The sequence below is a fragment of the Rosa chinensis genome, chromosome 1 (genome assembly GCF_002994745.2).
Source record: "Rosa chinensis cultivar Old Blush chromosome 1, RchiOBHm-V2, whole genome shotgun sequence".
In the NCBI taxonomy this organism is placed as follows: Eukaryota; Viridiplantae; Streptophyta; class Magnoliopsida; order Rosales; family Rosaceae; genus Rosa; species Rosa chinensis.
In genome coordinates this window covers 19,334,824-19,351,940 of record NC_037088.1, presented here as the reverse complement: position 1 = coordinate 19,351,940, position 17,117 = coordinate 19,334,824, and the positions used below count along the sequence as shown (strand labels likewise).

At 37.6% G+C, this 17,117-nt stretch overlaps 1 protein-coding gene across 6 annotated transcripts in view; it reads right to left on the bottom strand.

Moving 5' to 3' along the window:
* Nucleotides 1–1,156: 1,156 nt before the first annotated feature.
* Nucleotides 1,157–17,117, bottom strand: part of LOC112182657 (rust resistance kinase Lr10) — a 46,851-nt gene continuing 30,890 nt past the window's right edge. For 5 of the 6 annotated variants that reach the window (XM_024321171.2, XM_040514297.1, XM_040514298.1 and 2 more), the window contains 4 exons: nucleotides 13,425–13,475; nucleotides 8,359–8,388; nucleotides 2,691–2,720; nucleotides 1,157–2,425 (listed from right to left, as the gene is read on the bottom strand). In XM_024321171.2, coding sequence (XP_024176939.2) covers nucleotides 1,296–2,425; nucleotides 2,691–2,720; nucleotides 8,359–8,388; nucleotides 13,425–13,475 — 1,241 coding nt within the window. In that variant the 3' untranslated portion in view covers nucleotides 1,157–1,295. The remainder of the gene's footprint in view (nucleotides 2,426–2,690; nucleotides 2,721–8,358; nucleotides 8,389–13,424; nucleotides 13,476–17,117) is intronic. The other variant, XM_040514295.1, reaches the window with a different exon arrangement.

Below are 17,117 nucleotides of genomic sequence, written 5' to 3'. Positions count from 1 at the left end.
TCTTGTTTGTGATTAGCTACCACTAGTAATTACATGATTAGTAAGATTAATTATGGTGTGTTCATGTAGTTAATCTAATTAAGGGAAGTAATAAGGACCTTGTATGCATTCATCTCTGTTCTTGATTGATTCCTTGTTATAAGATGTTTTGATTCGTGATTTATGTTTTGAAACCTTGCCAACTTGTTAATAGTAGTTAATTACATCTCTATTTCGTTCCATTCATATATATCTATTTGATTCTGTGTTTTGATGTGTCACTTGTATATTATTTAACTGTTAGTTAGAAAATAATTTCTTCACCCCCCATGAAATCGTAAATACCATGTGTATACTTTGTTTTATTTTGATTCTTTTATTAATCCTAACGTCTTTTGTAGGAATGAATACCCTCTAATCCCCGGTTGAGAACGATACTCTACTTATCTTACTATATTGATGGAGTTTTAAATTGTGCACCTAACTTTGTCGCAGTCAGGACCTAAAGGATCATGAAAAATTTCACCGAAAGCTGCTCGACCCTAATTGCACCATCAATGTTAATGTTGACTTTCAAGATACAAGGAGCATGCCATATAACCTCTATAATTTTTGAAACTTTAGGGTGTTGGCAAGAGTACTAATCTGAGATAGAATGCAAAGCTCAGCAACTGAGTTCCTCAGAGTACCATTACTTATAATATCAATCTATGAATGTATTTGATAAATATCTTAATATTTTTAATGTTACTTTATGTTTTTTCTGGTATGTTTCCATATAATGATTTTGAATTTTGCAATATGATTTGGTGACAATGTAACTTTGAAGACACTTGATAGAATCTAAAAACTTAAAATGAAACAAATATATTGCATGCCCAAAGACTGATATTAAAATCATTCAATTAGAAGTGTGCTAACGTTAAGAACATGTGCATTGAGTGTTGGATAAATGATTTCTCAAATTTTCAATATAGGCATGATAGAAACTTTTTCCTCGCCACGCCAAGACTACTAAATCTTTCGAATAAATTCACTTCATAGGGGAATGTATATCAAATAGCTGAGAAAGGATTAAGTCTTTGTTGGTCTATTGTCTATCACCATATGTAAAGAGATCTGAAGATAAATTATCAACCAAGCCAAGTATGAGTGTACTAATGGTAATGCCAGTACATTTAGTGCTTCTCAAAAAAATAAAAACACACATTTTGTTATTCTGTCAAAAACAAAATCTTGTAGAATGATCAAATATTAGAAGCTAAAGGATGAAAATCTAAATTCCTTTAAATTAAAATTGACAATCAACATCACTGTCACCTAGCTGACAGGGTGCATGTTAGCCCCATGTTGGAACATACTGGGTTCAAATTAGTATCTTCTGTATCACCGTGGGACATCTCTTCTGGGTATAGAGCAGGCTTGGTAGGCATTTGTAAGCTTTCAACATCTCCTTCAAGCATCTCTATAACTTTATCCATTGAAGGACGATCACTTGGTTTCAATTGTATACACCATAAAGCTATGATGACCATCTTCTTAATTATCACTCTTTCCTCCTCTGAGACGTTAATCATATCTAAATGAAAATTTCCTTGACTGTATTGATCATATACCCATGAAGGAAAGTAAATTTGGCTCAAATGCTCTTCCATTGGATTCAAATTTTTCCTTTTGCTTGCCATTTCCATCAGCAACATTCCGAAACTATAAACATCAGCTTTATGTGAGACACCTCCAATGTTCTTGTAGAACAATTCAGGTGCCATGTATCCCATTGTTCCCCTTACTGCTGTCAAAGTAACAATGCTGTTTTCCGTTGGATACAACTTTGCAAGACCAAAATCAGAAATCTTTGGAATGAAATTTTGATCAAGAAGAATGTTGTGAGGCTTGATATCAAAATGCAAAATTTGCATGTCACATCCTTGATGTAAATACTCGATACCTTTAGCAACCCCTAGAGAAATCTCATACATCTGCTTAAAACTTAACGAGATACTTCCTGCTTTGGAATATATATATTTATCAAGAGATCCATTAGGCATGAAATCATATACAAGAGCTCTTTTTGATCCCTCAACACAATAACCAATAAGCTGAACCACATTGGTATGGTGAATCCTTCCAATGGTAGCTACTTCATTAATGAATTCTTGCCCATTGCCTTTAGACTTTCCCAACAGCTTAATTGCTCCAAAATGACCGCTACGTAGTTTTCCTTTAAATACACAGCCATAGCCTCCTTCACCTAGCTTTTGCTTGAATCTATTACTCATCTTCTTAATGTCCGAGTAAGAATACCTTATTGGCCCAAAGTTATTTTCATTATGTAGAAAATCTTCTATGCCAGTATACAATGACAAATGTCTACTTCGCCATTTAAAGATAAAAAACGCGATCATTAGTGGAGCCCCAAGAATAAATCTTGCCAGAAAAAGTAGTCCTGCATGTATATATAGGAGTATATCACCAAAAGAACCATAAGAAAAGAGATATATATATTCATAATTTTTTTTTAATGCTGTTAACGTTTAATTAGAATTTTTAAACTATGGTTGGATGGATACTACAGATCATATGGCTAGCTTTGTTCCTTATGTTGCAAAATTTGATTTATTTTTTCTTTTTGTTTTGTTATATTTTATTCAGTTCTTTATTTTTGAATTCATCAAACATAACGGAATTTAGGCTAAGGTAGTATCTCATACCGACGATGATGAGCAGTATCCAATGATTTGCTGCAAGAAATATGACAAAATTGACTAGATTAGTTTTCTCTGAAGTTTTGAAAATTAGGAAATTGACGAAATTGACTTGACAATATATATATATATATATATATATATATATATATAATAGTTAGAGATCAGCTGTTGGAAAATAAAATGCTTTAATTAGTTGTTAGTATGTTTAATTAGAGGGTTAAAGTGTCAGTTACATGCATGAGTTAGTGGGTGTAATGCATGAAATAATGGGTATTTCTATTGTGCAAGTTAGTGGTCAATCATGTTGTAGTGGGTGATTAAGATAGGAAGTTATGAGTCAATAAATTGAACGTCGGTTATGAACGTTATAGTCTTTTATTTTATTTTATTTGGTTAATGAAAATATTTCATTAGGGGACAAGCCCAAAGGCCCAGCAAAGCTTAACAGGCCAAGAGAGGTACAACAAAATAAGGAAAGGTAATCTCCGACTAGGTCCGATCTAGGAAATAGGAATATGAAATAAACCCACAAACAAAAAGTAACAGCAAGAACATCTCTGATCACCTCTCCGTCATGGGTGGGCAGGTTAGACAGTCATTCCTTAGAATCGAGGTAAGGGAAGGTGGTGGTTGATTAGCCCATCTTAGAGGACCCACTGACCCATTGGCAAGTGAAGCTGCAATGTGTGCAGCCCGATTCGCTTCACGATGAATCCATTCCCATTTGCAATCCTCAAATCTCGAGGCTTTCCTTCAAATTTGCTCCAGAATTAGGAATGTTATCTAGTTTTTCCCCCGATCCAAACCATTTAGGTCAGTAATGATTTCTTTTGCATCTGATTCTACATGCACCTTCATTAGATTCATGGAGATAGCAAGCGAAACCCCATGGAGGAGTGGTTGCTTCGGCTTTACCAGCAGTACCGCAAGTGGCATTAGTAGCAGAGCTACTGTGAAACTCTTCATCAGAGTTCCTAATTATGACCCTCAGTTATAGAGTCTAGATTTGTTGCTAGTGTCCTACATATGGCATAAGTTGCATGTTATCCTTGATGCATTATAGTGAAATATTTTCTTCTCCATAATATTGAGTGTGTGTGATTCCCTATCCAATTCTAATGGTATCATAGCTTGTGATAAGCGAGTGAGAGGCCACTAGAAAAATGACCACTGGTCCAAACAATGCCCCTTCCAGGTTCATTTGCTCACCAAAGAAAATTACAATAATTGGAGTGTTTGGATGAAGACTCAAAAAGGCATGGAGTCTCATCTATCAAGCTTTGGATGACCATACATTTGAGAAAATTTCACATGCGGCGATAGCACATGAAGCTGAAGAGATCCTCAAAAACTTCTATACAGGTGTTGACGAGATGAACAAGATGCGCGACTTCAAACTCTGAGATGAGAATTTGAAGGCCTGCATCAAAAGAAGTCAAAATCAATTTCTGACTGTATGTCACGAGCCCAAGCAATTCTGAACCAGATGAAAAGAGATTGTGAACCTATTACCGACACCTAGGTGATTGAGAAAATCTTATTATCACTAGACTCAAAATTTGAGCATGTGATTGTTGCAATTGAAGAATCCAAAGATTTGGATACATTGACTGTTGATCAACCCTATGGGTCTCTAAAAGCCCATAAGGAGAGAACATGAAGAAGAAAAAGAACAAAGAACCGGCCCTGAAGGAAGTACTTGAAACAATAATCGCATTGAATGGTGGAAAAGGTTCCGGCAATGATAATAATTTCAATGAAGCAAGAGGTGGCAAGGAAAGAGGACATGGAAGAGGATCCAATCTATTGGATGTAGAAATGATGTTGGATACTACAAAAAGATAAACAATTATGTAGAAGAAGATGAGGAAGAAACCTTGCTATTAACCTTTCAATGTGAAGAAAAAAACAAACCAGAATGACAAGCCATGGTATTTGGACACTGGATCAAGCTATCACATGTCCCGTGAGAGGAAGGAACTGGAAGATGGAGCAATTCACACCAACAAGGAAATATCAGGTTTGATAAGTCTCAATTTCAATGTCATTGATGTGGAAATGTTGGGTACAAATCTATTGAATGTAGAAATTATGCTGAATACTACAAAAAGATAAGCAATTATGTAGAAGAAGATGAAAAAGAAACCTTGCTATTAACCTTTCAATGTGAAGAAAAAACAAAGCAGAATGACAAGCCATGGTATTTGGACACTGGATCAAGCAATCACATGTCCTAAGAGAAACATGTTTGTGAATTTTGATGACTCATTCAATGACAAGATCACATTTGGAGATGAGTCTCGTGTTGTGGTTAAAGGGAGAGGTAAAATCCAATTTATTTGAAGGATGGCAACCAAGAATTTATTTCAAATGTTTATTAATTACCTCATTGAAAATAAATATTTTGAGTTTGGATTAACTTCTAGAGAAAAGATAACAATTCAATTGAAAGACTTTTGTCTTTCAATTAGAGATCGAAGGAATAAGCTAATTGCCAAAAGTTTCAATGACGAAGAATATAATGCTCTTACTGAAGCTGCAAACTAAATTGGCAAGGTGTCTAAAGGCTTCTGTCAAAGACTCTTCTTGGCTTTGGTACTTGAGATTTGGGCACGTAAATTTTGAAGACTTGTCTGTGATGTGGAAGAAAAGAATGGTAAAAGACTTGCCAACAATTCATTCTCCAAATCATGAAGGGTATCTTCTTGGAAAGCATTCAAGAAAAGGTTTTCGTCATGAGGCAACTACAATAACAAAAGAGCCATTGGAGCTTGTTCATACTAATGTCTACAAGCCAATCACACTAAGTTCTTTTGGTAAGAATAATTATTTTCTGCTATTTATCAATGATTTTAGTAGAAAGACTTGGGTGTATTTTTTAAAGGAGAAATCAGAGGTGTTTGGTGCATTCAAAAAATTTTAGGTTATTATTGAAAATATGATTGGTTGCAAGATCAAGGCATTGAGATCTTATAGAGGAGGAGAATTCACTTCAAATGAATTCGAAAAATTTTGTGACAACAATGGAATTTGCCGCTTCCTAATGGTGTCATACTCTCGTCAACAAAATGGCGTAGTAGAGAGAATAAACATATCAATTATCAATATGGCTCAAAGATGATGAAGAGTAAAGGCATGCCAAAAGAATTTTTGGCTGAAGCTGTGGAGTGTGCAGTTTATCTTTTCAGTCGGTGTCCTAGAAGCTTGTGGAATCAAATACCCCAAGAAGTATTGAGTGGAAGAAAGCCCAATGTGTTCCATTTAAGAGTATTTGGGAGTATTACATATACTCATGTACCAGACCAAAGGCATTCCAAATAGGATGATAGAAGTGAAAAGTTTATCTTTATTGGCTATGATGCTTCCTCCAAATGGTACAAATTGTACAACCCTAACAAAGGCAAGGTTGTTGTTAGTAGAGATGTGGAGTTTGATGAAGAAGGTAGCTAGAATTGGGAAATCAAGAAAAAGATTATAATTTCTTTCCTTTTGGAAGAAGAAGTTGTACAAATTACAAGAAGAGGAACAACAAACTCCTCCTCCATCACCACCATGCACCCTTCCATTACCAATTCAAGATGATTCACATCAAATATAGGACCTCGAGGAAAGAACAGCTTGAATGAAATCTATCAGGTAGCTTTACAGGTTGATGATATTAGTTAATTTTGCTTATTTGCTGAAAGTGAGCCAATAAGATTTGAAGTGGTTGTTCAAGAAAATAAATGGAGGAAAGCAATGGATGAGGAGATTGAATCAATCAAGAAGAATAATATATAGGAGCTTGCTACCTTGCCAGAAGGCCAAAAGGCTATTGGAGTGAAATGGGTCTACAAGGCCAAGAAGAATGCAATTAGAGAAGTTGAGAGGTAAAAAGCAAGGCATGTGGCCAAGGATTATAACTAAAGACCTGGCATTGATTATGATAAGGTATTTTTATCTTGTTGCTAGATTAGAAATCATAAGATTGATTATTTCTTTGCTTGAGCAAAATAAATGAAAATTTTATCAATTGGATGCAAAGTCTGCTTTCTTGAATAGAATATTAAAAAAGGAAGTCTATATAGATAAACCCATAAGGCATGTGGTGAAAGGGCATAAAGATAAAGTACTTCATCTCAAGAAGGCTCTTTATGGGCTCAAGCAAGCACCAAGACCATGGAATAGCATAATTGACAACTATTTTCAAGATAATAGTTTCAAGAAGTGCCCACATGAACATGCTTTTTATGTGAAGGTGAACAATGATAGTAATATATTGTTGGTTTGCTTGTACGTGAATAATTTAATTTTATATGCAATAACCTAAGAATGTTTGAAGATTTCAAGAAACCAATGACTAGAGAATTTGAGATGACCAATATTTGGCTCATGTCATACTATCTTGGTATTGAAGTGACGTAAATGGGGGAAGGCCTTTTCATTTCACAAGAAGGATATGCAAGAGAAGTCGTTCAAAAATTCAAGATGGATAAGTGCAATCCTGCAATCACACTTGCATGTAGAGTGTGGAGTGAAGTTGTCCAAGTATAGTGGTGGTGAAGAGATGAAAATCCAACTACTTTCAAGAGTTTGGGTGGAAGTTTGAGGTATCTAATATGCACTAGACCTGAAATTCTTTATGGAATTAGTTTTGTTAGCCGTTACATGTAGGAGCCAACTAGCACCTACATGAAAACACCCAAAAGAATTCTTCATTACCTTGAAGGTACACTTGATTTTGGTTTGCTTTATTCACCAACAAATGATATGAAGCTTGTGGGTTATAATGAGAGTGACTGGGCTGGAGATATTGATAATAGAAAGAGTACCACTAGATTTGTTTTTTATATGGAAGATGCAGCTTTCACATGGACTTCAAAGAAGCAACCTATTGTGACACTTTCTACTTGTGAGGCATAATATGTTGTTGCATTAGCATGTGTTTGTCATGCTATTTGGCTCAGAAATTTGTTAAAAAAACTTAACTTTTAGCACAAAAGGAAGCTATTGAAGTCTACATTGACAACAAGTCTGCAATAGCTTTGACCAAGAATCTAGTGTTCCATGAAAACAGCAAGCACATTGATACAAGGTATCACAAAATCAGAAAATTTGTGAGCAAGAAGGAGACACAACTCAAGTTTGTGAAGTCAGCTGATCAGTTCGCCGACATGCTCACAAAATCTTTGATGATAGAGACATTTAGCAAATTGAGAACTTCACTTAGAGTACGTCCAAAACCAAAAAGTCATGTTTAAGGGGGGATGTTGGAAAATAAAAATGCTTTAATGGATGTTAGTGGTGTTAATTAGAGGGTTAAAGTGCAAGTTACATGCATGAGTTTGTAGGCATTACATAATGGGTATTTTTGTTATGTAAGTTAGTGGTCAATCATTGTGTAGTGGCTGATTATGATAGGGACTTATGAGTCAATAAGTTAAATGTCGGTTATGGACATTATAGAGTCTATAATTATTGTTAGTGTCCTATATATTGCATCAGTTTCATGTAATCATTCGTGCATCGTAGTGAAATATTTTTCCTTCCATAATATTAAGTGTGTACGTGTGATTCTCCATCCAGTTCAAACATCAACTAGACATTATTATATATGTTTGTTTTCTCCAAGCCCCCAAGTCAAAACGTTAGTATTAAATAATCAAAAGACAAGAGGAGTTCTACTACTTACGTATTTCCTTCAAATGTATCAATGGTAAATCTGCACACAAAAAAAAATATATATATATCAAACAGTTGCCCTGGTGAGAAGTGAAAGTTGAAGCCCTAATACAACAATATAAGCAATATATAACTATAAATTAAGCTAATAAGGCTAAGAGCATCTTTAGTGGATTCTCTATATTGGCTCCTCAGCTATTTTGGACAGCATGTTTAGCTTTTTATCAATTTTAGCAGCTGCATCAGACTCCTAAGTGACACTCCATTTTAAATTTTAGCTATCTCAGTTCTAACTATAGAGAGTGGAAAATATGAAAATAGAAGCAATGATACGAAGCTAATTTTTCAAGCCCTAACAGACCTACTACGTCGGTTACTTATCGACACAGAGAACGCTCCCCTAGGGTTTGCGTTAGCAACTAAGCAATCTTCAATGGAGATCCTTGCTTGGAATTGTAGGGGATTGAACAATGATCTTGCTGTGCAAGCATTGCAAACCCTGATTCACCAGAAGAGGCCTTCGTTCATCTTCTTGAGTGAGACTAAGATTAACGACTGGGATTATATAAATGGGTTGAGGCTGCAGTTAGGGTTTCTCAATTGTGAGACTATTTTCAGCGTTGGGCAATCCGGCGGTATCGCTCTGTTCTGGGAGGAAGGGCTGGATGTGAGATTTAGGTCAAAATCCAAGAATCATATCGATGTTGAGGTCCATGCAGTAGATGGCTCAGGGTTGGTTTGGAGGCTTACTGGCTTTTACGGCCATCCGACCACATCGGAGAGACACCGATCGTGGTCACTGCTTCAACACCTCAGTGAGGAATCCGCACTACCGTGGGTAGTAGTTGGAGATTTTAACGAGATCCTCCATGGCTATGAGAAGGATGGAGGTGTTGTAAGGCGAGAAGGGCAAATGCAATTGTTCCGGAATGCATTGAGCTCGTCTGATTTGTTTGATTTGGGTTTTTTTGGGGCGCCGTTTACCTGGCAAGGTGGTGGTGTGCGATGCCGGTTGGACCGAGCTGTAGCGTCGCCTTCATGGTTGGACGTGTTCGCGGCGGCGCGTGTCGTGCATCTCCCTCCAATACATGGGGACCATGTGCCTCTGTTAATTGGTGTCTTTACATCCTCTCCTGTAGCTAGTGCTAGAAGACGCCGGCGATTCAAATTTGAGAGTTTCTGGGCACTTCATAATGACTGTCAGGAGGTTGTTGCTAGAGGATGGGCTGTGTCCTCTCCTGGTAGACCAATGCTTCAGGCTATGAAGAAGATTACCAGTACTCGATTTGAGTTAAATGAATGGCAACGTTCTGTTTTTGGAAATCGTCGCAGAGAGATTGAATTGATACGTGATAGACTCCAATCTCTGCTTGACTTACCACTCACTCAGGAAAACTAGCAGGAGACCTTTGATTTATCTGCCAGGCTTGATGTGCTCCTAGAAGATGAACATGCTTACTGGAAGCAACATTCTAAGATTGTATGGTTGAATGAAGGTGACCGTAACACCAAGTTTTTCCACCGAAAGGCCTCAAACAGGAGAGCGAAGAATAGGTTACAAGGGCTGTTTGATAGGAATGGTACATGGCAGTCCTCAGAGGAGGGTTTGGAAGGGTTGTCTTGCACTATTTTTCAAATATGTTTGGTTCTGCTAATATTGATCAGGCTCATATGCATTCCATCGTTGATTTACTTGAACCTAGGGTGACAGATGAGATGAATATTGAGCTTTGTGCACCGTATGGTGAGCAGGAAATCAAAGTGGCTCTGTTTCAAATGTACCCTACCAAGGCTCCGGGGCCAGATGGGATGCCTCCCCTATTTTTTCAGGATACGGTTGGTCCTGAGGTCGTGAGCGCTGTTCAAAACTTTCTACACTCAGGTCAATTGGTGGGAGCTGTTAATTATACTCATGTATGCTTGATTCCTAAAGTGAAAAACCCTACACAGGTCTCTGATTTACGTCCAATTGCACTCTGCAATGTGTTGTACAAAATCTGCTCTAAAGTGATTGCGAACAGATTAAAAAAGTTTCTTTCACAAATCATCTCACCCTTTCAGAGCGCCTTCATTCCTGGACGTTTGATTACTGATAATTCTCTTATTGCTAATGAGGTATCTCACTTCATTCATACGAGTTCTGCCCAATCAGAGGGAGTTATGTCTTTGAAACTAGATATGAGTAAAGCCTATGATCGGATGGAATGGGTATTTTTGGAGGCAGTTCTACTGCGATTAGGGTTTGATGGCTCATGGGTTCGTATCATTTTGCAGTATGTTAGCACAGTTCGTTATTCTTTTCTGATCAATGGGAAGCTTTGTGGTTATCTCTCTCCTACTAGAGGTTTACGTCAAGGTGACCCTCTCTCCCCATATTTATTCTTGCTTTGTGCAGAAGTATTTTCGGCTTTGCTAGAAAAGAAAGCCTCCCAAGGTCTCCTCCAAGGGATTCAGGTTTGTCATGGGGCTCCTACGATTCATCATCTGCTTTTCGCGGACGATAGTCTGCTATTTGGGAAAGCTTCATTTGAGGAGTGTTCACATATCCAATCCGTACTACAGGATTATGAGGCTACTTCGGGGTAGCAGGTTAATTTTTCCAAGAGCAGAATTGTGTTCAGTAAAGGGGTTCCTTTTGATGTTCAACAGGAGTTGGCCGCGCATCTGGGGGTTGATATTGTTCCTAAGCATGAGAAATATTTGGGTCTGCCTACGTATGTTGGTAAAAATAAGACTGAGACCTTTGCTTATATTAAGGAACAGCTTGGGAAGAAACTTGAAGGATGGCAAGGGAAACTGTTAAGTGGTGCAGGTAAAGATTTATTAATCAGGGTTGTGGCTCAGGCACTTCCCTCTTACTCCATGAGCTGTTTCCTGCTCCCTAAATCTTTCTGTAATTCTTTACATCAAATGTGTGCTAAGTTTTGGTGGGGTTGTAAAGCTGATAACCGTAAGATACACTGGATGTCTTGGGAGAGACTTTGCCGTCCCAAAGAGGAGGGTGGAATGGGTTTCCGGGATCTATATGCTCATAATATCGCTCTTTTAGCAAAACAAGGTTGGAGGTTAATTCGCAATCCCTCATCCTTGTTAGGCAGGTTATTCCAGGTGAGATATTTCCCTCAAGGTAATTTTTGGGATGCTTCCTTAACTTCTTCACCCTCTGTTTGTTGGAGGGGCATTTTGGAGGCTCGGTCTCTGCTTAAGAGAGGGTTGAGGTGGCAGATTGGTGGGGTTACTGCTGTCCGTATTTGGGAGGATCCTTGGATTCCTAGACCGGTGAATTTTCGACCTCTTATTCGTGGTAATTCCTCTCTTACTTGGGTACGAGAACTGATTAATGATGATTTAACTTGGAACTCTTCAATTGTTGAAGCAACATTTGTTGCTGAGGATGCACATTTGATCTTGTCTATTCCTCTTAGTCACCGTATGGTTCAGGATAAGATGATCTGGCATTATGATTCTAAAGGAAGATTTTCTACAAAAAGTGCTTACCGGCTAGCTCTAACGCTGCTCCACCCTACATCACCAGGTTCTTCTAATTCTAGTTTGGGTTGTCAGTTGTGGAAGCAGATTTGGTTTGCTAAAGTGCCAGGTAAGATAAAAATTCATACCTGGCGTGTTTGTTCTTCTATATTACCTACCATCTCCACTCTGCAGTCTAGGCATGTGTTCATTGATAATGGGTGCTATTTTTGCAATACTAACGACGAAACAATAGAACATATTAGTAGAGATTGTTGGTTTGTGCGTGATTTATTCAAATTGTTTCCGGAGTTTGATCGAATTTTTCGGGAGGTTTTGCCCTCATTGTCCATTACTTCGTGGCTCCAATTTTGTTTGGAGATTCTTTCTCAGGACGAATTTGCTCTTCTATTGGTTCTTCTGTGGTCCATATGGAAGGAAAGGAATCAAAGACTATGGTCTAGGAAGTTCAAAACTTTGCATCAGGTTTACTTCCAGGTGCGCAACTTTGTTCAGTTATTGAGGTCATCTACTTCCAGACGTAGTAGAGGTGTTGTTCGACCAAGGAGGTCGTGGCTTCCTCCTCCTAGTGGTTGGCTGAAGGCCAACATTGATGGTGCCTTTAATCAGGATTCTCATTGTGGAGGTATTGGAGTTCTAATCAGAGATTCTACGGGTTCAATTGTTGGTGGATTTTGTGGTAAAATATCTAATGTGCTATCCCCAGATATTGTGGAGGCTATGGCTGGTAGGGCGGCTTGTGAGTTGGCTGCAGAGTTTCAGTTGGCTCCTATTGTCTTTGAATCAGATTGCTTGAAATTGGTTGAAGCATCTAAGTGTGATGAGGAGGATGGGTCTGGGTTTGGTAGAATAGTTGAAGATATCAGGTTCCTTTTGTCTTCTACTCCTTCTGCTTTCTTTTCCCATGTATTTAGAGAGTCCAACTTGGCAGCACACAAGCTTGCTAAGTTGGCTCTATTTTCTGATGTATCTGCTAGGTGGAGTGGTTCTATTCCCCTAGGCCTAAGTAGCTTCTTAGCTGCTCAGTGTACGAATTGATTCTTGTTCAAATAAAAGCTTGACGTCCTTCTTTCAGAAAAAAAAAAAAAAAAAAAAAAAAAAACTATAGAGAGTGAGATGAAGCTCATTTAAAACATTTCTTATAAGTTGTTATTTGTAATTTCTAAATACATTTAAATTTAAATTTATATTCATTCAAATAATAATATAAACTTGGAACTAGCTGAAAGAGAGAAAACTATTCTCGCTCCATAATATAGAGAGCGAGATGAGACTCTCTATTATTTTGGTTAATTAAAAAGATTCAATTTAAATTCTTATTTCTAATTTTTAAATATATTCAAATTAATTTTTTCTTTCATTGGAGCATAAAATGCGACGTTTTTAATGTTTATCTCCCCATATTTTGCTCAGTTAGCATTAGACATGCTAATTGACTTTATATCAAAGTTGAATTTGGTTCTATTTTTCATACTACAGTGGTGAACTTACTTTACATCACTCACAGATGTCGTGCATATACCAAAAAATAAATAAAAAAGAAAATGATAACAAGAACAATGAAGGAATATTAGGGAGAGTACTTACTGAATTTCGTAGTGTTTTCATTGTTACTGTCTACAATAACAATCATGAAATCTGCAGAGACAAAAGTAAACACAAAAATTAGAACTCCCAATCATGGGTAATTTCATGTTGGATAAAAGTCACAAATAGTACCCAAATTTAAAGTTATTCGACACTTTAGTACCTAGCTCATCTTCTAATTAAATATATCATTTTGGTACCCAAACTTATTACTTATGCCTAATATTCATACACCATGTCATTAACGGTGTTATACTCAAGTGCCACGTGAATTCATGCATGGGTATTTTCGTCAATTTATATTTTATTCAACTTATCTTTTATGTCAGTGATTGAAAGGCTAAACAACTCTCTGTTGCTCTCATGATCTCTTCATGACTCAAAACGAAAAGGTAGAAGAGTAGAATCGATACTAGGCCTGGATTTGAAAGCGAATCTAAGAGGTAGAATTGACCAACTATGGCCAATTATTGGAGATACTTTAGACTCGATGGAGATCCACACAAAAACGAAGGTATGCAAAATCATCTTTTTAAGGGTTTTGTCTCCTTTCAGGGCTTTATCTCTTTTACTGATTATTCTCCATATTAGTGGACTAGAATTTTTGAATTATTTCAAGGTTTTTATCTAGGAGTTTTGTCCGGATATTAATACTTTAATTCCTTGTTGGCATCATGAAATTGATAAATAATGCTGAGAGATATATTGGGTACTGCATTCACAAAATAATATGCTCAAAATCAGAGTTATGCACTAAACTCACCCAAACGACACCTTCCAATATCTTTTAAAGCAATGAAAGCGCATATAATTGTAAACAAGCTTGTTTATTTTCTTTTATTGGCAATATTGCAAATGATTGCAATCAATGTAAATGCACTTTATTTAAGGGAGACATGGCCACAATAGCAGTACAGGTCATGTTTCTATACTCCATCCAATTTCAGGTACGTTTAGGCTTTGGAAGACAAATACCAAGTAGATGAAGGGAATGAACAAATATCATGGAGGGAATAATCTACGGTTTTACTTTAAGGAGTGTGGTGAAGGCTACGAGATGTTTTGGGAGAAAACAATAAAGGACTAAAACACCTATGGCAGAAGGCCACACAAAACTTGAGTTAACGGTGTTATTAACGGCGTGTATGAATGTTAGGCATGAGTAATAACCTGAGGTACTAAAGTGATTTATTTAGAAGATGAGGTACCAAAGTTTGGGTACTGTATGTGACTTTTTCCCTCTCATGTTTGACTACTAAGAACAATTCCAACAATGGGAACAAATGGGGGTGTTATCCCATATTTAAGCCCCAAATGAGACTTGGGCTCTTCAACAATGAGTTTGAGGAGAGGATGGTCTAAAGAAATGAGATATGTGATAAGTTGGGTGTCAACTATGTTCCAGCTCCAGCACTGGGCTCAAATGGAGATGCAGCCCCACGCCTAATTGGGTTTGTCCAGCTTTGTATTATATTGACTCGGGATAACGCGCAGGAGTAGAGAGTTAGAGATAACAGGCTGGAATGAAGAACAAAGTGAGAGCGACGTACACTAGGGGCAAAATCTATCACCTGCTGTTCACCTATTGTGGGGGCACAACTTGCAGAACTTGTCGCAGATTGTAGATACCTCTAGTATTACTATGTCACCAAGCATAAGTAAAACCCTTTTAATGGGCCCGCGAGCCATGGTGGAAACCAACCACGTCATGCACCTCGTAGACCGACATTCAAGCTACCACGTCATGGTGGAAGTCGGCCAAGACCTTGCCGGGAGGCCACCCCTTGGCGCCACCAATGTGCTTCATCATAAGGTTTTAGGCACTAGAATAGCCCTTTTATATCCCACATTGGAAAATAAGCAAAAAAAAGAGCATCCCGTATCTATAAAAGGGGACTCATTCCCTCTTAGACCATCATCTCATTACATATTGAGCCACAAGGCCTAACTCATATAATCAAAACTTTCAAGTGACATAGTTTTCCCCAAAGCGGTAGATGAACCATTATACATCGTGTCTCTTGCTCTCTCTTACTTCTCTCTCACGTTAAATAGACCATTCAGATCAAGGCATCAACACATATGACTGGTGTAATACTACAACAGCCACATATTGGATGGTTCAGATTCATCCATTTTGAAATGAACGATAGAGATCAAAATCAACTTCTGTTTTCTATTAAATTCTCCAATAGATATAAATCAAAATCTAACGGCTCCGATTTGTCGAAAATAAATAATAGACTGCTTATATTAAATCAAGGCAAATTAATTTAAAATATTAACCAGAAAAATAAGAAAAAAAATCCCACAAAAATTGTTGAAAAAGAATCTACCCATTGAAATAATAATTTTTGTAAAATTATATAAATACCAACGTATTCTTTCCTATTTCTTCACACCAACAATCCTCCATCTCTCTCAAATTTTATCATTCATTCACCAATCTTCTTGTTCTTCTTTTTCTCATTGAGAAAATAAGAAAGAGAAAGAAATTTTGGAGGCACAATAAAGATGTTGTTCTTTGCCAAGATCAGATAGTCGTTGGTGGTAATGGTTTCGTCGGAAATAATCAAATGTCAGATAAATTGTGGGGGCATGTTTTGGATGAGTACAATGCGAGCAAATCGGAGCCGTTAGATTCGACTAAGCAGAGGTCGCATTAAGGTCCTTGGGTGTCGCAATTATTGCTGAAAAACTGAAAGCTGCAGCTTGCAGAATCGAAGGAGACGGATGGTGGAAGGCCTGTGAATGGTGGCAGAGTAGTTGGTGCTATTTCTTTGTAGCTTGGTCTTTCTTGATACCTAAACAACCTATGTGATGACCTAGTTTGTCATTATTTAATTATTGCAATTAATAATGGACTAGTTGTATGAATTATGGGTGTTATACTTTGTTTGTATGTTAATTACGAAGTTGATTTATTTTCGGACGAATAATTATTCGAATTTCACATATTTAGGGGGTATACGAAGTTTGACTTTTTATACGTTGAGTTTCTCAAAAAGCTTCCTTCATAAAAGTCGTAATGTGCGTCGATACGAGTTCGTAGATATATGGAACGCGAAAATCGAAGTTCGTATAACAAAGTTATGGTTAGCGGAAAAATCTATTATTTTTGAAAATTTATTATAAATGTTTTCCGAAAAAAGGAAATCACTTTCCATTTTAGTCAGTTTCTAGAAATTTTCGGAAGCTTTGTTCTCTCTCCTTGAACGTTCTACCCGACTCGGCTGGCTTTTCGTTTTCCATCGACAACTGGCAGCGGCACTGACACAGACCACTTCGCCTCCTCATCCCGGTCCTCCCTATGGTGGTCTCTTACTACCATTTGCACCGTGCACAGAGGATCAAAGCGGCGAAGTTAGAATTGATCGGACCCGATCAGAAATCTCACCTCCAGCGACGGCAGCAGCTCAAACTAGACTTGTTAGGTTTGTGGGAACTTCCTCCTTCGACCCACGATGGTAGTTTCGATCGATTCTCGGTGGTTTGGTCCAACTCATTGTGAACAGTAAAATATTGGGCTTTGGACGGCGATTGGCAGCAATCTAGGCCAAGTTGGCTTGAACCCCAGGTACTAAAGTTGCTTTACTTGGTATTCTTGACATTTTGGCCGGTTGAATTGTTATGGTTTTGAGTTTGGCCGGCGGCGGTGTGCGGCAGCGCTTGACGGCATTTCTGGCCATGTCA